This window comes from Cavia porcellus, unplaced genomic scaffold, assembly GCF_034190915.1.
Source record: "Cavia porcellus strain 051 isolate PalLab524CR breed Dunkin Hartley unplaced genomic scaffold, mCavPor4.1 scaffold_8, whole genome shotgun sequence".
NCBI lineage: Eukaryota > Metazoa > Chordata > Mammalia > Rodentia > Caviidae > Cavia > Cavia porcellus.
The window spans coordinates 89,312,687-89,338,012 of NW_026947491.1; the positions used below are offsets into that span (position 1 = coordinate 89,312,687).

Genomic DNA, 25,326 nt, shown 5'->3' on the forward strand with positions numbered 1-25,326 from the left:
GATGGCTGCCAGGAGGGCGGCTCTCCTGTGCCCTGTGCAGGGCCTGCTTAGTCCCTGAGCTGGGCTCCTGGGTGGAGGGGCAGGAAGGAGGAGCCAGGGCAGAGGCAAGAAAGCCCGGGCAGGGGGGGAGTAACTGAGTTGATTTAATAAAAATGCCACATTGAAACGAAGTCCAAAGAGGGGGAAAGCCAGAACCACACGGGTGAGCGGAGGGTTTTTTCAGTGTTGGGCTAAAGATTTTTCTGTTTTCTAAGTAATGTGGACCTGGGGATTTAGCTCAGCGGCTCAGTGCCTGCCTGGCAAGCCAGAGGTCCTGAGTTCAATTTCTGGTACACAAAAGAAAACAAACAAACAAAAACTGTGTGTGTGTGTGTGTGTGTGTGTGTGTGTGTGTGCCCAGACCAAGGAAGAGTGATTGAATTAGGTAACCTCCAAAGGACTATTTAGTTCTACAAGTCTTAACTGCTTTTCTTTTTTTTATTTTAAAAAGAAAAACATAAAAAAGGATAGAAATGATACAGAATTTTTAAAAAATAGTAGTAAATTACACTAGCTAATAAACTGTGTATTGCTGTCTTAGCAGTAGTTGTTCAGGTTACCAGATCTAGGTATAAAAAGGATCAAACAATCAAACAACAATGACACAAACTGTTCCCTGAACTCGCAGAGATCAGGAGTGTAGCTGTCTATCTTGCATGTGTGCACATGCGTACATTTACATATCTAACCCTACACCCGTGTAATCTCTTCCTTTCTCTCTTCTCCCCTACCCCAGCTGTTCTTTCCTTTTGAGCACTGTCTTTCCCTTTCATTATAACAATGTCTATTATACATTTTGGATCTTATTACTGTTCTCTTTACACTAGGGAGACAATATGATATTTATCAATGTGAGTTTGATTTATTTCACTTATGAGTGTGGTCTCAAGTTGCCTCCATTTACCTATAAAAGCCTCAAGATTATTCTTTTTATAGCTGAGTAATATTTCATTGCATAGAAATACCACATCTTTTTTATCCATTCTGTGGTTGACGGATATTTGAGTTGTTTCCAAGATTAGACTCCAGAAAGGAGTCAACCAATAACAAATGTTGACCAGGCTGTGGGGAAAAGGATCCCTTCTCTGCTGTTGGTGGGAGTGCAGACTGGTGCAGCCACTGTGGGAATCACCATGGAGATTCCTCAAAAAGCTGGGATTGGAAATCTCATTCAATCCAGCTATTCTCCTCCTGGGTATTTTTCCAGAAAAATTGAAAATGTCATGCCACAGTGATATTTGTGCACCCGTGTTCATAGCAGCACAAGTTTTAATGGCCGGATCTTGGAAACAACCAAAATGCCCGTGACCTACTTTTCTTCTCTTAGTAATTCGAGTTTTCTGATGGATTGTTTGCTCAGCATGTAAATATTCTGATTTCAAAACTGTCGTATCATTATTGACAGTTCAATCCAGGAAACAGTTAATTGGTAGAAAGCTGGATTTTCCCAAGTGTGAATTTAAAAGTTTAGGCTCTTGCTTATAGATTGGTGGTTTCTTTCATGTATAACATTTGTGGCTTAACAAACAAACAAACAAACACTGGCTTTAAGCGGTGATGAGAAAACCTCACTTGCTTCATTTAATCACTTATTTGGCTCTGGCGTCTGTGAACTGTGGCTGCATTCTCAGAGAAATCCATGTGCCAACTCTAACGCATAAAATAAAATAAAAAGAAATGAGGATTCATGAGGAAACATATTACTCATTTTCCAGATAGGTCTCTAACTCTTGAGGGATCCTGCTGTAGTTCACGTGTACGAATGGCTTCCAGAGCAGCTTGTAGTTAAGAATCCTGAGTGTGGGGTGTGCCTTGAATCTAGGGTCCACCACTGACTAGCTGTGTCCCCTCCACCCCCAGATGGAAAAAGCTATTGAAATGAGCAATCCGATCTCACAGAAATCATGTCTAACCTTCATATTTGTCCAGCAGCCTTGTCTAGATTCTGATATTAAAAACTTCATAAGCAGCATCTGCCTCTCAAGTCAGACTTTGTTTCAGCATCGATGGGCAGCCTGCTTGGGGCAGGGGCTCCGCCGTCTCTACGGAACAGAAGAATGAAAGAGTGGGCAGCAGTGTGCTTTAGGGTCCGCCCGTTTCTATCCTCCGCGGGTTCTTCTGCTCAGTACCAGAGTGGCTGGAATCCCAGACTGACCACTGACCGGCAGTCTTGTCTCTAGAGCTTGCCTCCAGTAACTAATTTTGGGGACAGGTATATATCTCTATCGCTGTCTCCTTCTCTTTCTCTCATTCTGCCTCCTGGATTCCCTGCTTTCATCCTTCCTCTCTGCCTGGTCCATCAGACCTCCTGGTTCGAGAGCCAGGTCGGTGTTACGCTGACCACTGAGCAGGACTGAGTCCCTTTCCTAACTTGGCTAAGATGGGGAAATCTCTTCGGCAAAAATAATTTTGATGGAATATCAAGAGAAAAATTACAAATGCTGGTGAAAGATATAGATGCACGATTCACGGAGGTATTAATCAGGGTGTCAAACATTAGTGATGAGCACCGAGTGTGTGTCAGACCCTAGCCTGAGCGTGTGAGCTTTCTTACAGGAAGCAGATGCAAGGAAAGGTTACACTGAGGGAAGTGGTCACGCTGGCCTGACCGCGGGAGGGGGAGGGAGAGACTCAGACCACAGCCCGGTTCTGACAAAGCCTAAAGGCTGATGAAGGGGGGAAGTCTGAGAAGCCCATGGGATAGACCCACCCCAGCACACCCGCTGGGCCCAGTGCCTGGCTGCAGACTGTGCAAGGGCCCTCAGCCTGCCTGGGGCAGCGGCGGAGATGATCAGCCCACCATGCACCCACAGCGAGCTCGCCTAAGGGGAGACCAGTCCGGGCATCTCCATGGCCAGCACTCAGCAGGCTTTGCAAAAACACCTTGTAACTCCTGGAGGCAGATGTGACCAGCTGCACTAGACTAGATCGTGTTAATGCCAACAGTGTCCTTTCTCCCAGACAGCAGACCCAAGCATGCCCTCCCTGTGAGGTCACCTCCTAACGCTCCAGCTCGCCCCCTTCCAGCTCTCCAACATCAGCGGTTCTCTGTCCCCAAACAGCTTCCCCCGCTCTGGTCTTCTGCCCCCTCAGCCTCCACCGCTGACTCTGGCTTTCTGCCTGGCCTTGCCCATGTCAGTGCTTGGCTCAGGGCTCAAGGCCCGTGCACAGGATCTCTTCCTTGGACTGTTCACCAGGCTTCCTCCGCTCCCTGTTACTTTATCATCTCTTTAAGAAAACCCCTTCTGTCCCTGAGTGCAACTCTCCTCCTGTTCCGCTCAAATCTGAGACCTAAACAACAGGCCTGGCTCACTTTGGGTTGCTGACCACATGCTTTGCCTGGGCGCCTCTACAGTCAGCCTGGTCCCCACCCCTGGCCAACCCAGTCTTACAGGAAACTGCCCCTTAGAGAAAAGGGGACTCCCCAGGCTCAATCAGTAAGTGAGTCGGGGATCCCCACAAGAAGCAAGCGGGAGCCTTGAGCCTGGGATCAGATGCAGCCCTCGAGCTGGTGCAGCACAGTGCCCTCCAGGTCTCAGTCTGGGTTAAGGCTGGGCCTGCTCTGGGCAGCAGAATGGCTCCAGCCATCAAGACGCAAAAGCTTCGAGGACCAGAGGCAGGGGGTGCTGCAATGGAAGCTCCCTTCAATTCCGGCCCTGCATATTTGTGGAACCTCTCTGCAAATGTCAGCACCCCACCACCATGGGGAAACCAACAGTTCTGCTCCTCTTCTTACCAAGCTAAGCACGCAGGAAACACCTGTATTTTGCAAGAAGAGCACCTCTAACCGGCAGTCAGCTGTAATGCAGAGCTGGCTGACACCCCCAGGCCCTGAGAGCATTCCCGCCTCCTTAATTTGTGGGTCATCACAGACAGCGCCTCCTGTGTCTCAAGGTGGAGGCGCCTGAGTCCTCTTCCACTCTCTTGGTGGTCACTTACATCCATTTAGATCCTCTGATTTCATTCAATTCTTCCAGTGTGGTAGCTGTCCAGCAAAAAAAGTTATTTCTGCAGAGATCTGTATTCATAGATTCAGCTACCGTACTCTTCCCGTTTCTCAAGAACTTTTTGTTGACTTTTCCACGGGCCGGGTCTCCTGGAGACAGTGATGGGTGAGATGCAGTCACATCCTCAAGGATGCAGTTTGTCAGGAAAAACAGGCATGAAAAGCAAACAGTCACCATAGAGTCAGGTATAATTTAAAATAAAGGTTGGCTACTGTAACAGAGACCTAGAAGCAGCACTCTTTAACAAGATAAAAGTTTGTCTCTGACTTGTAATAGTCTGGGCAGAAGGAGAGCAGGGCAGACAGGGTGGCTTTGAGGCATCGTGTGTCGTGGCTTATCCATCGGTAGAGGGTCACCTTCAGCCACGTGGACCGAAACACGTGCCTGATACTGCGGCGTCAGCTGGCCGTGCGGGAAGGGTCTGAGTCGGGTGTGTGATTCTGACACTTCACTGGTGAAGGGAAGGATGCTATTTTTCACTGCTGGGCAGTGGTTTTCAGCTGGCGACCATTCCCCGTCCCTGCGGAGGTGCTGGATATTTGGGTTTAGGGTTGTGATCCACAAGAAAGGGGGCATGAATAGCGTGAGCAGAGGCCGGGATGCCAAGCAGCCTACTGCCCGCAGAGAGAATCATCCAGCCCAAAATGTTAGCAGTGTGAAGACTGAGAATCCTTGGTACAGAGAACCTGAAAATGGGCACCGGGCGGTAAGCAAAGTCCCATGTGTGATCGTGTCTGCGGCAGAAGTTTGTAAAAACGCGCAGCCAGTCAGTGCTTCAGAGAGTTTTCAGCTCATTTTTTGAGTTGTCATTCAAGGATCCACTGAACATAGGTGCCAGCTTTGTGCGAAGTACTGCAGTGACTGAGGATGGGGAAGCCACTCTGTGATCTTGTCCTTTAGGGACTGCAGCCTCCGGAGGTGGGCGAGCAAAGTTAAGGAGGGTATTTGTGAAATGAAACGGAAGCCCAAGAGAGCCTGCCTCTGGGTGTGTGTGCTGGGAGTCAGCCCTGGCACAGAAAGCAGTCATTGAACAAGATAGGAATGTGTCAGGCGGCAGAGGTCTGAGAAAGGCCTCCCCAGCAGGGGTGGGGTCCTCACGCTGCATCAGTGTAGAAATGCTGAGTGTAAAATGTGGCGGAACAGGAGAGCTTCCTAGAGGACCAGAAGGTGTCTCATTGTTTTGCAAAATAACTTACAAAGCTGAAAATGTTGCACGTGCTTGACTGATTGTTCAGGACCTCAGATGCACAAAAGCAGCCTAATTTAGTTCTTATACAACAGAACGTCTGTAACATTCTGAGTCCAAGGGCTTAGCTGTGCACGGAGAGAGCTTTCCAGCGGTCATTAGCAAATCTTCATCAATGAAGATTTGGAGAGATTCCAACAAGAGGCAGGAGACCTGTAAGGAGACTGATGCAGTATCTAGGTGAGAAAAACTATCTATCTGTCTGTCTGTCTGTCCATCTATCATCGATAACCCTTTGCTTGTAAAGTCACAGGTTTCAGAACTCATGAGTCTTCAAGTTGCAGGCGAGTCCCTGAATGAAGTTTTCTAGAATACGATCTGCGTATATAAATGTGCATGTCTCTGATCTATGGTAAGATACTTTCCCCAAATGTCAGCCACACCTGGTGACAACAAAACCCACCCCGATCACACGCTGCTCCTTACGTTATTTCTTATAATGATGTTTCTTCCACTTATTAATATTTATGAACTGGCTTCTCTCGCTGGATTTTCAGAACATTGTCTCTTCCACACAGCGCCTGAAAACCTGATCTTGCAAGATGACCTTTCAAATAACTTTTTATTCGTATGATAATGTAACACCTTCTTATTTCTATTGTGTGTTTAATTCTGGGAGGACTTAGCCGCCCAAAATTGCCATTTACGCCTCCAGAGGTCTTTAAAGACTATAACATGTATTTTTTCTTTTCTTGTTTTTCAAATTCGTACTGTTTTCTATTATGAAACCCAATTACATACACAAAGACATCGTCCCCTGAGACATTCTTACTTAATGAGGGCCACAGTGTGTGTTTATGTTAATTGAGCCTTCAGGATACACTTCTCCACAGTCTGTGGTTGGCTGCTCCTGCCCAGCTTGCATACATCAATGGTTTTATTCCTAGTGAGGAATTATAATGCAAACTAGGTGTTAAGCCGGAGTCTTTAATAAAAATAGGAATAATCATGACACCACAGAATATGCATATTGGACTGAGACAGCCTCGCTATCACTGAGTAATTTACATTTTAACAGTAAGGAAATTAGCACTAACCCCTCACAGCCTGAGGTAACTTCTTCCATTCTTATCAAATAGGAATAACTCCCCTTCCAGACTGATAGGGTGGGGTGGGGGCCTTTTTTATCCCTACAATAGGCATACATTAAGTTTCCAACTGAGTATTTATCAGGATGACAAGTATCTCAAGATTTTAGAATGCTTGCTTGCTTGATTGACTGATTGATTATGAGGTGCTGGGCCCTTTTGCCCACAAGAGCTCAACCACCAAGCGGCAGCTCCAGCCCTAGAATGCTCCATTTCTGTCCGCATCACTTTGTTAGGACTCCCAAGAGCCCCAAAGGTCGCTGTCAGGGTCCAGTTCTCTAGGCTGGGAAATGGGCTCAGAAAGGCTGGCTGACCTGCCCCAGGCCATTTGCCTCTCCAGCAGGGCTCCAGGAAATGAATGCAGTGTTCCAGATGAAGCCCCACTCTTTCTAGCTTCCCCTGTCACACACCAAGATCTGCTGTTTGCTCAACTTTCCTAGGAATATCTAGACCCAGTAAGACGTGATATCTGCCTTCAGCTACGAGATGATGTGATGTCATCCAGCAGCTGGTGATGTCAACTGCTTTTAAGCAAATAATAAATCCATAGAGACACTGAAGTCAGGGACAGAAGCTGAGTGAGCAAGTCATAGCTAGTTAGTAGTATCATACTAAAGCACACTACATGTAGTAAAATGTACTCTGCTCGTTTCTATGTTCTTAAATGTTTTATAGCTGGGGACCACGGCACATGGCTGTAATACCAGCTACTCAGGAAGCTGAAGCAGGAGAATCACCAGTTTGAGGCCAGCCTGGGCACCATACAGAAGCAAAACAAACAGTGTATTCTATACATGTGTGTGCTTGCCTTTCCCCTTCGCAATATGCACAAAGCAACAAGAGCTAAAGTTTCCAAAGGGGCTGAGTTCAAATACTGTCTTTCAAAGAAAGGTTGGAAATATAAATAAACCAGTGACAGAATATATATAAAAAGATACATATGCTGGGTGTGGTGGCACACACTATAATCCCAGAACCTGGGAGGCTGAGGCAGGAGGATGATTTTAGATTCAAGGTCAGCCTGGGCTACAGAGTGAACTGAAGACCATCCTGAACTACACAGCAAAAAAAATTACTCAAGTTAGAGTATTGAATTCTTACTATCTTTAATTTTGCTTTTCGAAGTCACATAATTTTGGCATGGATAGTCTGAGGGTCAGTTCTAGGGACTGCAGGTACTACAGGATGTGAGGGGTGGTGTTTCGTAGCCCCTGGCCAGGGTCTTGTCTCTCGGCTGTGTCCCCCAGGGGCGAGTCCTTTGACCTGCTCAGTTTTGGACATGGTGTGTTGATTTGCACATCCGTCTCTTCCACTCATCTGTTCCCTGCTGGAGAGTCTCATCCTCTGGCACCGCCTGCTGCCTGGCAGGTTATGTATGTGGTCCTGAGATGGATGGGGATGCGACAAACTCAGCTCAGAGCCGAGCACCCGGGCGACCTAACTTGCCCAGGTAACTTTCAGCCACTGAGAATAATAAGAAGCATGTTATTTTTATGAGATATTTTATATTAAAAGTGGTTTATTTTTCAGTTGCTGGTTTGATGGCAAGTTTTTCTCCCCCTTAGAGCCAAGAGTGTGGGAATTAATGGCCCACTGGGTGGAGTTCAGTGGCGGAAACGCTCTGTAACACCACAGAGACGTCGCATTGTCTTCACCACGGCTCCTACCCCAGCACAGCTCAGCCTGTGTCATCTGTCCTCCCAGGAGCTAGCAAAACTCGGACTGTGTGCCTTAGCACAGGTTGCTTACCTCAGCGGGATGCTAATTACGAGAGAGACACAGGTGAATGGAGTCACCCATGAAACTGTCTCTGTAGGCAGGCAGCATAGTACACCTGCTGTCCTCTGGGGATGGCCAGCTGGTTCCTGATCTCACGAAGTGTATATAGTATTTCATACTCCATGGAGAGGGAGAGATACGATTTGTGAGACGTGTGATAGAATGGAACGAGGGGAAGAAAGCAGCTAATTAGCCTGGAGCACCCCTATAATCCCATCTGCTCCGGAGGGAGGCCGAGGCAGGAGGATCACAAGTCTGAGGCCAGCCGGGGCACCCTGAAACCCTGTCTCAGCAGTAAACTTAAAAAGGTTCACACGGTAGCTGTGTGGCACAGCTCTTGCCTAGCACGCGTGAGGTCCTGGGTTCAATCCCCAGTGCCCCCCACTTGCACCCCACGACTCATTCTGCTACACTCTGACAGGGAAAGCTCTAAAGAAAAAGAAAATCTAAACTCGGCCTTGGAACTGGGCGAGGGGGGAGTGATCGCCTTCCCCTACTAAGTATGCTGCAGCGTATTTCAGAGGAAGACGCATGAACATGCCAGGAAGTGTCTCATCTGTCAGTGGAGCTGTCAGTGTCCCAGGCTGATGATCTAATTTCAGAAGCCAGGAGAGGTGTGAGCTCAGCAAGAAGCCCAGAGGAAAGACGGTGAAGAACCGTCCCCTCAGGGCCTCGGCAGCTCGGCTCCCCCTCACCTTAGCGCGGCTGGCCTTGGTGCAGTGCTTTTAACCCGAGCCACGTCCTCTGCCGGGTCTTCTCATGGCCTCGGCCACTGCAGGCGTCACCTCCTCACGTGACAGCAGTCAAAGGGGACGAGGAGGGAGGCGGTCTCTTCCGAGCCCCCCAGTGTGGAAGTCTCTCCTAGGAGCTTCCCAAGAGCCCTGTGGATCTCATGGGCTGCAAGCACGCTGGTCCCTGCCGGCCCTAAGCCGGACAGCACAGTGTCACTGTAAAGCAGATGCTCAGTCCATATGGAGGCCATCAGTTACAGTGAATAACCCAGAAGTGGAGACAGCACCAGGAAACGTGTCTACTGTACAGGAGGCGACCTTGTGTATAACAGCACTCACACATCAGTGCAGCTCTGTTTGCTTTTGTTTCTAATTAAGATGGGAAGTTAGGAAATAAAGTTAAAACAGGACAGTGTTGATCCGGTCAAATGCTTACTCTGTGAGGGACTATGATCACTGAGCAATGAATTCATCAATCACAGGACTCGTTCTAAAAAGAGAAAGAAATAAGAAACAGGAGCAAAAAGAGACACCTGTAATTTTTTTCTCTTTTCTTTCTGAGTTCAAACTCTTCCAAGGCTGTCTTTGTAGCTGGGTTAGAAAATAGCGCCCTCTTGTGACCGAAAATCAGCTCATTGGTGGTGAGTGTAAAAATGAAGGAGACGTTAACCGAGGTGCAGGAAGAGGCGGCGGGAAAACAGGAAAAGGCTGCCCCCTGCAGGACGATACTGCTGTTACACTTCTTGTGTTAGCAACACACACTCCCATGGCACAAACAACACAACACTCCCGTGGCAGGCTGGTGTGTTATTATGATTGTTGACTCATTCCCAAGACATAGTCATAGTTGACCTGTCCTGTAGGGAAATTATTTTTTTAAACTTGTGCATGGTTTCTACCTTTTCTATGCATTTATTCTTGACGTTTATAATATGCACAAGATGAAAGTCCTATTAAGATTTTAACCTAATTTTTTTGCAAACGTTATCAATTATAATAAGAAAACTAATGGAAGATTTAGAAATACAAACTAAGTAGGAAATTATGTAATTAAAGATCACTGAACAGTTTCAAATCAACTGTCGTGAATATTTTCTCCAAATGTCATGTACTATTTAAAGTTATGGCATAGCTATGAATTATTTTAGGTAACTACAACAGATTGTAAAAAGCATAAAGACTACTAGGTCTCAAAATAAAAAGGAAACCTTAGCAAGAAAATACAGATTTTAGTATTTTACTGAGGCAAATTGCCGGTCAGCTCTTGGTACCCATCTCCTGCACTATGCAGATGATTTTTTTTTAAAGTGAAGATAACTTTGCACAGACAAAAGTACATAAATTTAATTTAAAATTAAAATGAGCTGAAATGAAGATGAGCTAGTTTGTTAATTCAATCCATTTGAATAACTATTCTGATTAGTTGCTCTAATATTTATTGGGGGTTTGCTCTGAGCCAGCCAAGAGCAAGGTGTTCTCTGTATTTCTCTTTTAATGCTGTTGTTATATAATTTACATCACAGATGAAAACGCTAAAGCTGAAAAAGTATTCAAACTCAGAAATGGTTCACAGTCACTTTTTAGAAAGATGTTTATTGTGTGTTTTCCGTACTCTGTGATCGGTACAATCACTTGGAGAGCTGGTTCACATATGTAACCTATCTTGGTTGTTTTCAATCCCCAAACCTGAGCCTCTTTCCTGGGGTCACGCCCTGTTTCCAGAAAGTCTGACTTTATTTTATTTGATTCTTCAATTTATTCATATTTTGGGTTTCACATATAGGGGAAATAATGCAGTATGTAACTTACTGTAAGTGACATTAGATGCCAGCATCGTGACCACTATTTCGGGGGAGGCAGGATCAATATTCCCAGACTCAAATCCTCCAACCCCCTGCATCTAATTTGGTCAGAGGGACTCAGCTCACTCGGTGACGGTGGATAGGGGGCACTCGTGGGCATGATGTCGGCCTCACGCTGTTCCACCAGGCTCAGGAAGCCCGCCAGGGTCGGTTAAGAAGCTCAAGTCAAAGCAGGAAGAGTGTGATCTGCCGAGTGCAGGAGAGAAGGGGAAGGGCTCAGTTTGGGAAGAATCCTCGGACTCTTCTAAAGGAGAAGAGTTAGGATTTCTTATAAAATCTCTTTCAGTTAAGTTGAAAGGTAGATGATGATTGCAGTCTTTTTGTTTTGTCTTGCTTTGTTTCATTCTGAGACAGGGTCTTGAGATGTAGCCCAGCTTTAGCCTTAAACTTGCCGTGTAGCCCAGGCTGACCTCAAATTAGTAACCTCCTGCCTCAGCCTCCTGAGTGCGGGGATTACGGGTGAGAGCTCCTGCGCCCAGCTTGATAATCGCATGATTATCTCAAGTTTTCTTCTGGTTTGGTTTAGCCAATCTCCTTGCTTTTAGATCTGGTTAGGGGAGGAACAGAGCAGTCTGTTTTCATCTGGACCAATCGTGGGAAACTCAGTTCATCCCCGAGTCCCATCCCAGGCTTTGGAAGCTTTCCTGACTGCCCAGCCAGAGGCTCTTCCGCACATAACAGGCTCAATGGCTGGAGGAAGGCACTCAGAAGTCTTCAGTTATAAAGAGCAGCAAGCTAGAAGGGGGAGATGGAGGATACAAATGGACGGAACAGCTTGTTAGCAGCTAGCGACGATCAAAGCTGGTTTTGAGTGCTGGCCCCTCCTGCCATTAGCTGAATGCGCTGGGCGAGTTCACACGCACCTCTCCATGCACACCAAAGTGGGTGTTCGAAAAGTGAAAGTAACTGCAGCCTTCGAAGAACTTGGAAGGGTGCCTAACAGGTAGTGAGTGCTCAGTAAACACCCACTCCTGTGTGCTGCCCGTGGGGGTGAGAGAGGCGAGGGCAACTTCAAAGGCAGGGAGGTAAAACTTGACACCTAAGTGGGTGGCGTTCTGTTAAAGGTCTGCAGGCTTCCGGGCGGGCGGGGTGGGGTGAGGTGGGGTGGGGTGGGCCACTTGAGGTTTAAAAAGGCCATTCAGCATCTGAGTAAGAGGATGGGCTGAACTGGAACAAACTGAAGGCAGGAAGACCAGTGAGGGGGCCAGGGCAGGAACCCCAGATGGGAAGAGATGGGAGCTTAAACTTCGTCAGGCCCAGGACCCGTGGAGGGGAGAGGGGTACCGAGCAGGTGAGCGGTAGAACCCACGATCCTGGGCCCCAGGACCTCAGCTGCCGGCCTGTGCAAGCCTGAGGAGGAGGACCCTGTCACTGAGCAGGGGACTCCGGGAAGAGTGGGTGGGAAGGGAAAGGTTCGGCTTTTTCTCACAGTGTCTTTGATCTTGGACACACAGAACCTGGAGATAGGAGCCAAGCGCTGAAGCCTAGTGGATAACTGGGCAGGCAGGTGGCACATCGGCTGGACATCAGAACCCTTCGATTAAACAGAAAGCCTGGGGTATTTGTCAGACAGCGCTGTTTGTACTGCCGGGCTGGAAAACAACTCTTTCGTTATCTAAGATGCTGTAATAGATATTAACATTGTAAAGACAAAGGCCCAAGTAGATGGTGAAGTCCTGGTTGGTGGTCCAAGAGTGCGACAATCCGCTGTCAGACAGCGTGGCTCAAACAGACACCGTTGAAATCAGAGGCGTACAATTCATGGCTAGGCTGTCGTTTGAGGATTTTGGTAACTGTTTTCCTTTGCAATGTCTGCCTTTGGCCAAGGCGTATAATTTGCAGTCGTTAGCTGAAGGTGTGTATCTGGGGGTTAGGGGTATCTAATCCGCATGTCTGTTTTTAGTCTTACACTTTGCAGTTGCTTGAAAGTGTTACTCTAACTCTGCCATTTTTCAACGTTTCCACCTAGGTATTGCTGACGAATACATCACGCCCATGTTTAGCTTTTATAAAAGTGTTGGAGAATTGAAAATGACCCAAGAAGAGTACGCCCTGCTCACGGCCATTGTTATCCTGTCTCCAGGTAATTGCAATGCTGCGTTTTTGTTTTCATGCTGTTTGTCTCCACAGAATAGTAATATTACTTGTTAAAATCTGGAAAACACAGAAAGATTAAAAAAAAAGTACAAAGGCCTAACTTGCACCATTGGAACTGAACCATGGTTAACACGCCAGAGAACGGTGCGAGTTGCCCTCGGCCTTGAGGAGACGCACAGTGAGCGCACGCAGGCGCTGAGCCTGGGTCCCAGCACTGGGATGGTGGAGTCAGACCCCAGGAGGGTAGACCATAGTAATGAAGGAGCAGAAGTATTCAAAGGGTGTCAAATGCTACAAAAACATACTGGTAAGAAAACAGGCAAAGACACTGGCAGGAGGAGGGTTTTGTTTGGTTTTGAGACAGGGTCTTGCTATGTGGTGCCACCTGGCTTTGAACTCGTTTATGAAGCCCAGGCTGGCCTCGAACTCACTGGGCTCCTCCTGCCTCAGTCTCCCAAGTGGTAGGATGACAGGTATGCGCCACCACACCCAGCCAGGAGGAATTGTTTTAATTAGTGGTGAAGGAAGGGTTTCTAAGCGGTGGGCATGAATGAGGTTACATATTTTATAGCATAATAGAGCACACTGTCTTTTTAAAAATATGTTTCTTCAGAAGTCTGTTCACAAGTCTTGAAAATTTATATTGAAAAAACACTCTTGTAATGCGTAGATACATGTGTGTGCATATTAATTATAAACGTCATTTCATAAACAGCGGGCATTGCCAGGTTAATGCTTTCCACTTTTTGTCCCTTTACGTAAAACCGCGCGACAGACCGGCAGTACATAAAGGACCGCGAGGCGGTGGAGAAGCTCCAGGAGCCGCTGCTGGACGTGCTGCAGAAGCTGTGCAAGATTCACCAGCCCGAGAACCCTCAGCACTTCGCCTGCCTGCTGGGGCGCCTCACGGAGCTGCGGACCTTCAACCACCACCACGCCGAGATGCTGATGTCCTGGAGGGTGAACGACCACAAGTTCACCCCGCTCCTGTGCGAGGTCTGGGACGTGCAGTGAGGAGCCCACCGGCAGGTCCGGCTCCTTTGTCCCCGTGTGATATAAACCCCATGTTCGACTGGCTCTATTTCGACTGTGCCTGGTGTCACTCAAGAATCCCGATGCAATTGATGTAGTAATTATGTAACTTCTAGAACTGTAAATAGGGGAGTAGATGGAATTACTGTCCCTCCACCGTGTTTCCCAAGGCTTCAGGGAGTCCCACGTCCCACCTGGCGTGCCCTGTGTGTCTCCTGAAATTGTTACTGCAGTCCTAGCAGCAGATCTGAGAACACCCTGGTCTGTGCTTTCTATTACCACTTTGCATGTATTTTATTAAAGCGTTGTGTTCAATTTTGTCCATAAACTGAGTGCGATGGCAATACACTTTTCTTTGGGGGTGAAATTTGGCAAAGATTTCTTTAAGCGATGAAAGGCATCCTTACTGAGCCCGGGGTAGGGATGATTACACAGAGATAAACATAGTGGCACTTTCTCATCCCTAGCGAGGCCATGGGAAATGCAACATTCATTCATTCGTAATGGCCCCCTGATCATTCCACTTGCCTTGAAATTCAGAGAGCATAGCATGCACAAAAGCTAGTAATTTTCACATAAAATATTCCCAAGCAATCCCTGTCTCCTTACTTGGGGGCTAGGGCAAAGCATGTGTAACTCAAGAGGGTGCAGATACCTACAGTGACGTGAAAGCCCCTCAGCTCTCTTAAAAACGCCCATTGTGGCTCCAGTGCACACAATTAATTATTTTTAAATGTATTTGGTTTTGCTATTTGAAAATCCTCCCGGCACAGCTGGGGACGCAGCTGTGCAACACTTCCTTCCTGCAAAGGGGATGAGTTCATTTCCTTCCTCCATTGTTCTGCTGCCGCATTCTTCTCCCTTTGGCAAAGACAATAAAACACCTTCCAGAAGTAATGGGCCTGTATCTCCCTTTCTCCTGGAGTCAGCTAAAAGGGAGCTTGCTTAGCAGGCAGAGTTGCTGCGTGTGTGTGTGTGTGTGTGTGTGTGTGTGTGTGCGTGTGTGTGTGTTGTATTAAAGCACTAAAACAATACTGGAGTTCTAAAAATAATTAGCCATTGGAAAAAGGATGACTTGGGGCTAGCATCGGTTGGATTGCATTTGGTAGAAAACAGTGGCACGGCGAGCCCTGGCCCCGCCAGTTCAGGATTCTTTTGCTAAACTCTCATGGGGGTCAGGAAGATGATAAGGACCCAGAAACTGTCTGGAAGGGGTTCAAAGGGGTGAGGAGGAAAATGCTGTGGGCTTCCTCGGGATCCAGGGACATCTCACAGGGGCAGTGGCATTCCCCCGTCTTTCACAGGCCTGGGGTTCAAGCTGCAGGAGGGCAGAGCGGGAAGAGGAAGCGGGGAATTGCAGCTTCCACTACAGCCCGAAGGACTGGGGTGGGGGGAGGCCGGCTGCGGCCCGAAGCTTCGGTGTCACCAGTGTAAAGATGGAGACACCAGCTTACAGGGATTTAGCTGATGAATGGGAGCAGGTGGGAATGTGCAGGCCCACCTGCAAGAGGAACAGGGAGGACCGCAAGGAAATGTTGGAATGTCTGAAAGGGAAGAGCTGGTCCGGAGGAGCCCAGATCACAGGCTCCGGCAGGGGAAGTGGTGGGCGGTGGGCACTGACCAGCAGCGCAGACAGGGCCGGAAGCTTGGTCCTGGGGATCTGGGTTTATTCAAGTGGGTACGACCTGTAGACACAAACAGTAATGCCTAGCATCTGGAAAACTAATTGCAATACTACGAAAAATACAGATTGAGACTTTGTTCCCAGGCCCTGACACAGAGCTTAGGAACTTTTGGAAACCCAGAGTGACGGGAGCGTATTCTGGAGTTCCTTAGAAGCCCGCTTTGATCATAGCTAATATATGTCACCCCGGTGACCCAGGACGGGGCCATTTGCTGCTGGAACAACCATGCCATGAAAGGGTCAGAATTTTGGGTCCCAATCCCCAACCCCCAGGGAGGGGAGAAAGGCTGGAGACTGGGTCAGATCACCAAAGGCCGGTGGTTGAATAAATCACACATAAGTAACAGGATTTCCATTAAATCCCCCTAGCAATGGGCTTTGGAAATGGGGCTGGCGAACAGGTGGAGGTGCTTGGAAAGGGGTCGGCAGGAGAGGCTGTGGGCAGCCCCGATTTGCCCAGACTACTGGACCCTTTTGGATAAATCGAGAATGCTGCGTCAAATGTCTTCCTGAGTTCTGGGAGTTATTCTCCAAGTAATCTAGAATACTGAATTTGAAGAAGAGGTTGTAGGTGCTCCAACTTGTACCCAGTTGGCCAGGCCAGAAGTACAAGTGTTAACCTGAGAGCTGTGACCACTAAATAAAATGGGGACAGTCTTGTGGGACTGACCCCTGAACCTGTGGGTCCTTTGCGAAATCTGGGAACTACCAACCAGAATTGAATTGAATGGTAAGGCACTGTTATGATTGATACACTGTGTCAAGTTGAGTAGTTTAACTAAGAAACTCAGCAGGGGGCCAGGATCTTTACTTGGTAAATATCCTCATCCTGAGCACAGGAGGACAGGGATTTGGGAGTGCTACACCTGCCCTGGAGGGAGGTTGGGGTGGCCTGTGTACAGTATAAAGGAGGAAAAGAGGCTTGCTCTGCCCGATTTTGCTCTAACTGCTCACTTGAAGTGTTGTCCCAGTGCTGTGCCGCCTTGGAGCCCGCTGAGTGTGGACTGACACTTCCACAGACAGTGAGCTGAAGAAGCCTTTTCTTCCTTCCTTCTGGGTGTCGGGTGTTTTGTCCCAGCAATGAGAGAAAACTAACCAAGACAGGCACCCAGTTGGCATCAGAACTGACTGCTGTTTAGTGTGGAAAAGATCCCCATGCATTTGGTGTCAGATGTGTTGTGAGCAGAAACAGATCAGTAATGGTTTTTATTTTTGTGAGACTTTAAGAAAAAAATCTAAAGAGCAAGAGTTAAAGCATACTAAAAGTCTGAAATCAGACCTCATAGCCAGGATCTCTGAGGTGAGAAAATGCCTGTCACAGATAAGAGTATCACAGAGGCAGATCTGCCACAATGAGCTATGAGACCGCTCTGCCAAGAACAAAAACCCCACATTCCCCAATCTCTGTGAACCTCAGGCTCCTGCTGTAGAGTGTGGACAGCATGCTATTCCATCTAACGGGGTTGGAGTGAAGCTCAAAGATGATTATTTCAAAACCAGTTTATGAGACAGCCCACCCACTACTAAGCACTCCGTAAATGGTAGCTATTTATTTTTATTTTAAAGAGCATAAAACCAGTCAAAGAAAACTATGAAAGTTACACAGGAATTCAAGACATGATAATAGGAAATCAACAATGGCTACCATAGTATGTCTTATTATCTTTGAAACAGCTGCCCATGCCATTGGACGTAATAAAATCCAATGAAATGAATCCAATGAAAATGAAAATGATACAGGACTTTAAAAGAAGATAATGGACAATGGCTCCCTCCTTCAGAAGGAGATCCCCTTAGTTGCCATACTGCGTATTGTTATCCTCTAAATAAATGTCCAGACTATTGGCGTTAGGCCTGCAAGGTCAGTCCAATAAACAGGCATTAAGTTGTTGTTCTAGGCCCGTGGCTGTCACCTCAGCCCGTGTTTCTCTGGAGCAGCTTGGTGGTTACAGGACAGTATGAGGGAGGGGGCTTTGGGACTTCATGTCTCCCCACTCGCAGGCCACTGGCCCACAGATGGGGTTGGCCAGCCCACAGCCAGCGCTGGCCCACAGGAAGGGGTTAGTGTCTTCTGCTTTTAAGTAAGACTGCCTGCCCTAGCTGGTGCGGCCGAGTTCTTATTCCTATAAACCTCTCGTGCTTTGATGCAGTGAGCTGACAGCAGTGGCTGAAACCTGATTTGTGGAATTTGTGGTACATCTAAAGGAAACGAGAAATAAGAACTTAAGAATGAAGTTTAAATTGTGAGCCGTAGGACAGACGATAGGCCCTTTTGGGGATCGTCTGCCATGCTGTCATTTGAAAATCTTGTTCCACACTGCGAGTGGCTTCTCTTCCCACCTGGCGGCCCCCGCTGACTTTGGGGAAGCCTCCCTTCGCAAGGCAGTTGACCAGTGCGAGTGTTCATCCACCCCACTCCCGTGCCCTGTGTTTCCCCTGCCTAGAATCTAAAAGGCGCCTGTCACAGTTCTGTGCTCTTAGACCAACTAAGAAAGGAAGAATGGAGACAGGAAGGGCGAACAGAGCTGTGTCTGCTCGCCGCGTTCCCCCTTCTATCGCAGGGCTCACCCACGAGGGCAGGGGTTATCCGGCTCAAAATGCCAACTGTGCCAGGAATGAGAAACCCTGTTCCTGCCAGCCTATCGCAGTCTTACCACTCTGCCTCAGCATTCTGCACAGAAACAAATAAATTTCTGTCCTTGGGAAGTCCAAGGTCACGGCACCACAGAGCCAGTGTGGGACGGAGTCCTCTATCCCTGGTTCCTGGGTGGCACCCGGGAGCTCACCCTCTCAGCTCTCTGGGGTTTGGGCTGTCTGGGGTCTCTTTCGTAAGGGCTGAATCCCACTCACCAGGGACCGCCTCGTGTGACCTAATCACCCCCAAAGTCTCACATCCTAGGACTACTGCCTCGGAGGTCAGGATCTCAGCAAGTGGACTCTACAGAGATACAAAGGTTCAGCCCCCCTTGCACCCTAAAAGCCACGGCCGCTGCACTGTTCTTTCTCCAGCTTCTTCTGGCCGCAATATCCTTCTCTCCGGGTGGTGTTTTAGTTTGCACAAATACCATGGATGATCGTTTTTATTAATAAATCCAAATATTAGATATGAGTAACATTTTTTTAAGTAACTATTCTTGGAGTTTTGTCCTCTTTGTTGTTGAAAACTAGAAACCAATTTCATTATTTGATTCTAAAGCAGAATTTTGCTTTTCCTTAGATTTTATTTTTGTTACAAAATTATGATTTACTTTTTCCCATCAGGAATACAGTAAACTGTCCTGTGTCACATTTGGGTGTCGGTTGCCTTAGTGGGTAGCTGTTACTTACATAGAATCCGCTGCCTTTATTTTTGGTAACATACTCATGTTCCTCAGGGGGCTCTCCCCCTGCTCTCCTTCAGTGTTCTGGATACAGCTGATTCCACTTTTAGCCCCCGGACTGGAAATATGACTCTTCTATAGCTAACCAGGGGGGTCACACATCTTGGTGATTGGTTTAGGGATGTGATCCATTTAGAGAAAGTAAGATATTTTCCTTGTGGTAACTTTAGGAGACAAGCAGTGTGTGTGTGTGTGTGTGTGTGTGTGTGTGTGTGTGTGTGTGTGGTGTGTGCCACATTGTTCCAAATTCCCCACCTGTTCCCTTAATAGAAATATCAGGACTAAGCCTGTCTGCGTGGCTTGCTTTGGGCAATGGAAGGCAGAGGGAAGGTGACACAGGCCGCTGAGACCCGAGGCCTTGGGACACATCACGATTCTGCGTGCTGCTGTGCACGTCTGCCGTCTGCCAGGAGAAGCACATGCTGGAGTCTGAGGATAAGGGACAGAGGGGCACACGCAAATGCAACCCACAGCTCGAGACACAAGCCCTCCCTCCCCGCCAGGAGTTAGCCGGCAGATTCCCAAGCGAGACACCTCAGTGTCTACTATATTAAGCCATTGAAAGCTAGAGGCTCACAGCAAAAACCTCCCTAGCGATGCTGTTTGCGTGCAGATTTTCTTCTGTTTTCTGCTCTGCGGGGAGGAAGAGCTGCCTCCACCCCAGGCTGAGTTTTATTGGGTCCTCAGCAAGCTGGCCCTGGCCAGAGGGGAAGGCACTAGTCAAAGACGGGAGAATGGGGAGGAGAGAAGCGGGTGTGCTTCCGTCTCCCCCTCTCAGATGGTATCTCTGGTAAAGACTGTGCTCCTACCTGGCTCCTAAACCCGCCAGGCAGACCCGGCCTCAGAGCTGACCGTGCAGGCTTCGGGGCTCCGGCTTCCCGCTGTTGGTCACTCCTGGGCTCCTCCCCTGCTCTGCTCCCAGGTATCATCTTAGCTCCTCCATTTCCTTTAAAAACAAGTTCATGTTTAAACCTTTCTTTGGGAAGCCCCCGGAGTCCTTGAAGTTTTCTAATCCAAGCCAAATTATCAGACTTACTCACTTTTGGGGCTGGATTTGAACGAAGAAAATGTAGAGCCAGCACTTCTGGAAAGTATCTTGCAGCCAGAGGAATCTGAGAAAAAAGGCAACGTAAAAATCAAAGTCAGCTGGGACTGGATTCTGGTGATGTGATCTGAAATCTTGGGTCACATTTTGCCTGAGGTTACAGACATTGCATCCTCTCTCCACTTGGTCTTCTTTTCCCCGATGAACTGGAGGGTTTGTTTTCTACATATGGAGCTAAACGTGATAGAAACTTGATTGATGCTCAGATACAACAATTAGAGACGACACAGTTTATGTGGGAGCCGAGCTCCAGCTACAAAGTTCAGATTTGAGAGCACATCTGATAGATAAAGTGGAGGAGTGTGTCTCCACGTGGTCATGCATGCCGCGCTGTCAGATATCTAAGGCTTTCCTCGGATGCAGACTGCGTGGCTTCCCAGGACTCCGGGATTACCATGGGCTTGGTAAAACAACAGACATCCAGTTTTGCACAGTTCCAGGGCCAGAAACTTAAAATCGGGCTGTCAACAGGGTGAGGCTGTCTCGAAAGCCTCTAGGAGAGAATCCCCCCTTACTCCTTAAGCTTCTGATGGCTCTGGGCAGTGTTTGGTTTATTACTGAACAGCTCTGATCTCTGCCCATGTTCACATGGTTCTCTCTCTCTCTCTCCCTCTCTCTCTCTCTTTCTCTCTCACACACACACACACACATACACGTCCTTTTGTGTCTCTTTCTGTGGTACTGGAGATAGAGCCCAGGGCTTTCACACTAAGCTACATCCCTAATTATTTATTAACATATTTGTTTAGTCATACATTTTGAGACCTTTCCCTGAATCACTAAATTGCCCCAGTGGGGCTAAAACTTGTGATCCTCCTGCCTCAGTCTCCCAAAGTGCCAGGATTATAGGTGTGGGCTACCACACTCAATCTTTTGTTTCTTAGAAGGAAATTTCATTTGCTTTGGAACCACTCCAATCCAATATGGTCTCACTTCAATCCTTATCTTATAGCTGCAAAAATCTACAGAATTTCCAAGTCAGATCATATTCTGAGGTTCCAGATGGACGTGGATTCAGGGAGACACTAACCCATTACACACACGTAACACAACATTTCAGTATTAATAACCATCGTTATTTCCTGTTTTGAATTACTTATCCTGCTACGCACCAGCAGAGCCCTCTGAGAAACTTTAGTATTGTTTTCAGTGAGATTGGTTCTCCATCAGCTGAACATGCAGCTTGATTGTGAATAAGCTAAGGTCTCCGTCACCCAGAGAGTTCAGCCTGTATTTTCACACAAGGCACAGTCCATAGGCTGACAGTCAGTGATGCCAAAGAATTAAAAAAATTACAAAACAACAACAAAATATAGGGCAAAAGATCTAAGAAACCTATCAAAAGCAAAACAAAAAAATCAACAACTAATTGCAGCGTGCTTTGAGCAACAGAAATGTCCATGCAGTGCTGCGGAGAAACCAAATCACACTTCAGGCTCCAAAGGTTGAGCTTTTCAGAGACCCTAGAGAGGTTTTTTTCAGTTGAGTGGATTTTTCCTAATGTGAACTTTTACAATTTAGACTTCCAAACTCGGTGCTTTCTTACAGCAAGGCTCATACTCACAAGTGGGAAGTCAGAATAAATGTTGAAATCTGATGGGTTTTGCTTTATGCATTACTCTGATGCCAGTTTCAGCTGAAGACTTCACAGACTGGTGAGTCTTGCTTTGCATGTTATAGCAGTGCCAATTTCAACAAAAGAGAGACACTCCGCAGCATGGCTATTACCCTAATCACCCATTAGAAAGCACACACATGAAAGTAATTGCAGCTCATTAGAGGCAACCCCTCAATTAGTAGCTGCAGCATTAAAATCAAGGTGGGCGAGATGGCCATGGTGGTTAGGGAGAGGCAGAGCACGGCGACGGCGAGTTTATGTAAAAGTCTGGTTGAGAAGCTTTGTGTATCTATGGAATAAAATAGGTATCAACGAGACTCAAAGAATCCAGCAGGGAACCAATCATGCATTTAACCAGTGGAAAAAATGCTCTTTTTTTTTTTTCGTCTTTTTGAGACAGGGTCTCTATGCAGTTCAGGCTGGCCCTTGAACTCACTTTGTAGCCCAGGCTGGTCTCAAACTTGCAACAATCCTCCTGCCTCAGCCTCCCGAGTGCTGGGATTACAGGCGTGAGCCACCATGCCTGGCCTTGAAGAAGATTGAGTTGCCTAATTTCCTGACTCTATACACTCTTGTCCTAGATATTTGTTTGAATATTTATTTATTTTTGTGGTGCTGGGAATTGAAACCAGGACCTGAGCTATATCCTTGGCCCTTTAAATTTATTTGCTTTAAAATTTTTGAGAGTGTCTTGCTAAGTTGCCCAGGCTGGGCCTCAACCTGTGACCCTTCTGTATCAGTCCACCACGGTGCTGGGATAACAGATGACCCACACCACCATGCCTGGCTTGGCCTACATTTTAATGACCAAATAGGCAATGAGAATAAAAAAGAAAGTGACCACAGAGCTATCCTGGTGGCTGGGTTTCACTAAATAATTTAAAATATTAAGTGGTGTGTGTGTGTATGGGTTTGTGTTTGTATATAGACCTCAAACAGCATGGTTTCAATTTTTAAAATGCTACTGAATTATGAAGCATAAGTATGCATGTGAAAAAAATAAAAACAGCCACTGACAACCAATGACTGATCAAACATGATCTGTATAACACAGGTTGACTATTTTTGAGGTTCTATCGATTGGGGTTTATATTTTAATGTTAGGGTTCAACAAATTCACATCAAAGTCTCAACTCAATTCAGAATTTGTCTTTTATGAGGTGTAATATGAACTGTCCTTTAGATTTAAATGGAAATAGTTTGCGATGAAGAGGATCTGGAAAAGCTATCTGTAGTCACAGGCCACCTGCACACAAGTTCTGGGGCTTCAGTAGAGGAGTAAGTACTGTCTGGCTTCAGGCTCAATTTCCTCCTGTCCCTTGACTTGTAGAGACCATCTTTTTGGTCAGTCATTGCCGGGGACCGTGGTGGTGCACGCCTGTGCTTAGCGACAGAACAAAAATTTGTTCAATCAGTTTTTCAAATCCATACCTTCAGCCTAATAAAGTTTTAGACCTAAATTTTCCAACTATCTTCTGAACATTTCTACTTATATGTTTCTCTCATTCTTCAACAAAAATGCATCTTAGATCAAAGTGTGCGAATCCCTCCAGAGCTGGTTCCCCTTATTCCTTAGAGCCACACTACCCCGCAATGACCCAGGCCAGGGGAGGCAGCCAGCCTCTGGGGTAGCCCAGATACCTCTTCCCAGGCTTTGTGAGTATCTTTAGATAATTGCCAGCTTTAAGCTCTTGAAATTGCCACCTAGCAAAATCATATTCATCTTCAAAATCTTTGCAAATGATTTCCCCCTAAAACACAAATGCATTCATACCATTCCACTGTATAGTCATCCTGCTTGTCTGCAGGAGAAAATCCATATTCCTCAGCACCTGCCAGGTGCATCATGTGGCCCAGAGCTCTAGACTGATCTGTCTCCTTTTCCCCAAATTTTGCATATTCAAAACTACCATCCTGGGCCCCCCATCTCCTGAACCTGGCATTTGTTGGGGTCCTGCTGTCTGGAAAGCGCCCCTCACTCGCAATTATCCCCCCCTTCTGGCAGATTTTTACTCATCCTTTATAATTCAGCTCCTTCAAACCTCGACCACCTCCCCAAGCCTTTGGTTCAGTGCTGCTGAGCACTTTGAAGCTGCCACCTGCCGCCGTGCGAGCACTTTAGTTTCTTCAGCGAGTTTCTTCGTTCTCCGTCGAGTGGAGAAAACAATGCCAAGAGAGAGACCCTGCTTTCCTCCCAACGCTCACATTTAGGGAAGGAGAATTGGGGGCAGGAGAGACACGCTCCAACGAGGGTAACAGAACCATCAGGAGGTTGGGGGCCGGGAGCAGAGGACAGACCTGCCTTAGGCAGCTTCTTCCCCGCAGGAACAAGCCACAGGGAGCATCCCCTTTAGCTTCCAGGGTGATGCGAGCTGCAGGGCTCCAGGACAGGACTCTCCCTGGGAGATTTCTGCTTAGGACAACCGCCCTGTTGAATTAGTTTCTGTCATGGAGCCAAGAGTGTAGGGCTGGGAGCGGCTCTTAACAGAAGGAAATAAAACTGGAGAGCAAGCCCCTTCAGCTCTGCTCCACCGAGTTCCAGGGCGTGCAACACCAGAGCCCGGGCTCAAGCAACTTTTCCTGCCCAGCGGGACAAATAGGAAAGTCGTGGCTGTCGCTGAGGGATCAGATGCGAGCACTCCGGACGCTACCAAACCACTTCGCCTTTAGGCAAAAAGAAGAGGCTGGAGCCGGTCGTGGTGGCGCACGCCTGAAACCCCAGCACTCGGGAGGCCGAGGCAGGAGGAGTGCAATACGCGCCCTGGCTCAAAATAAAAATGGGGTGGGGATGCAGCTCAGTGAGAAGGCCCGAGTTCAACTGTCAGTACTGGAAAAGAAAAAAAAAAGGAAAGCAAGAAAAAAAAAGGAAAAAAAGGGAGGTTCAGTCACCCCGGTCGCGAATTGCCCAGCTGACTCAGTCGCGCGCGCTGATCCCGTGCTCTTGCGGGTCCGGGGCGGAGCCTAAGACCACGCCCCCACTTGACCACGCCCCAGAGCGTTGATTGGTCCCTTCGAAAGAGGCGGTGGTGCTCCGCGGCGAACCCCGGGACCCGGGCGGCGGCGGCGGCGGCGGCGGCGGTTAGTGGGGGCGTGGCGGCCCGCACAGATTGAGGGAGAAGTGGCCGTCTCGCGCCCGCGCTGGTGAGTACCTCCCTGGTGGCCTTCTCATTGCCTCGCCAACTTTCCGTAGCCTTCTCGGGTCTTCGGCGACTCAGAGCTAGGCCTCAGGAGCCCCTGGGGGTCTGGGAGCCATAGTGGAGGTTCTGCGGGGATTCGAAGTCGCGGGATCGGAGGGGTTCTGCCATTGGCTGGGTGCGGCGGGCGCGAGATCTGATTGGCTGCCGGCGCTGTCATGGTGAAGCGGTGCCCACCTTCTGCCCCGGCGACCGACAGGTGTGCGGTGCTGCGTGGGGGCGCGGGGGGCACTGGGGGCACAGGTGCGGAGCCGCTGCCCGCCCCGCTTTCGTCCCTGGAGCGATCAAGCCTGATCCCAGGCACTCTCCTCCGCAGCGCCTAGCACAGGGCTCCCTGGGATGCTCGCGATCGCCCTCGGGAGAAGAGTTGACACCCAGTCATCCCGCCCTTCGCGAGGCTCCTCTCCTCCCTGTGTGCAGCCTCGCGGGTCCCGCAGCGCTCGGAGCTCCCGCAGCACGCCACC

At 48.1% G+C, this 25,326-nt stretch overlaps 2 protein-coding genes and 1 long non-coding RNA gene across 5 annotated transcripts in view; 2 read left to right on the plus strand and 1 right to left on the minus strand.

Annotated features, from left to right (window-relative positions):
• Positions 1–14,778, plus strand: part of Nr1h4 (nuclear receptor subfamily 1 group H member 4) — a 73,338-nt gene extending 58,560 nt beyond the window's left edge. For all 3 annotated transcript variants that reach the window (XM_063255440.1, XM_005006338.4, XM_003476102.4), the window contains 2 exons: positions 12,722–12,835; positions 13,625–14,778. In XM_063255440.1, coding sequence (XP_063111510.1) covers positions 12,722–12,835; positions 13,625–13,863 — 353 coding nt within the window. In that variant the 3' untranslated portion in view covers positions 13,864–14,778. The remainder of the gene's footprint in view (positions 1–12,721; positions 12,836–13,624) is intronic.
• Positions 14,779–17,104: 2,326 nt separating this feature from the next.
• On the minus strand, positions 17,105–25,299 carry LOC134477393 (uncharacterized). The gene is made up of 4 exons (XR_010049450.1): positions 24,558–25,299; positions 19,986–20,057; positions 19,755–19,891; positions 17,105–17,764 (listed from the first exon to the last, which is right to left on the minus strand). It is a non-coding gene; the product is annotated as an uncharacterized LOC134477393 (long non-coding RNA).
• Gas2l3 (growth arrest specific 2 like 3) overlaps positions 24,684–25,326 on the plus strand; it is a 38,023-nt gene continuing 37,380 nt past the window's right edge. The window contains exon 1 of the mRNA XM_003476100.4: positions 24,684–24,809. The gene's annotated coding sequence lies outside the window, so the exon portion shown is untranslated. The remainder of the gene's footprint in view (positions 24,810–25,326) is intronic.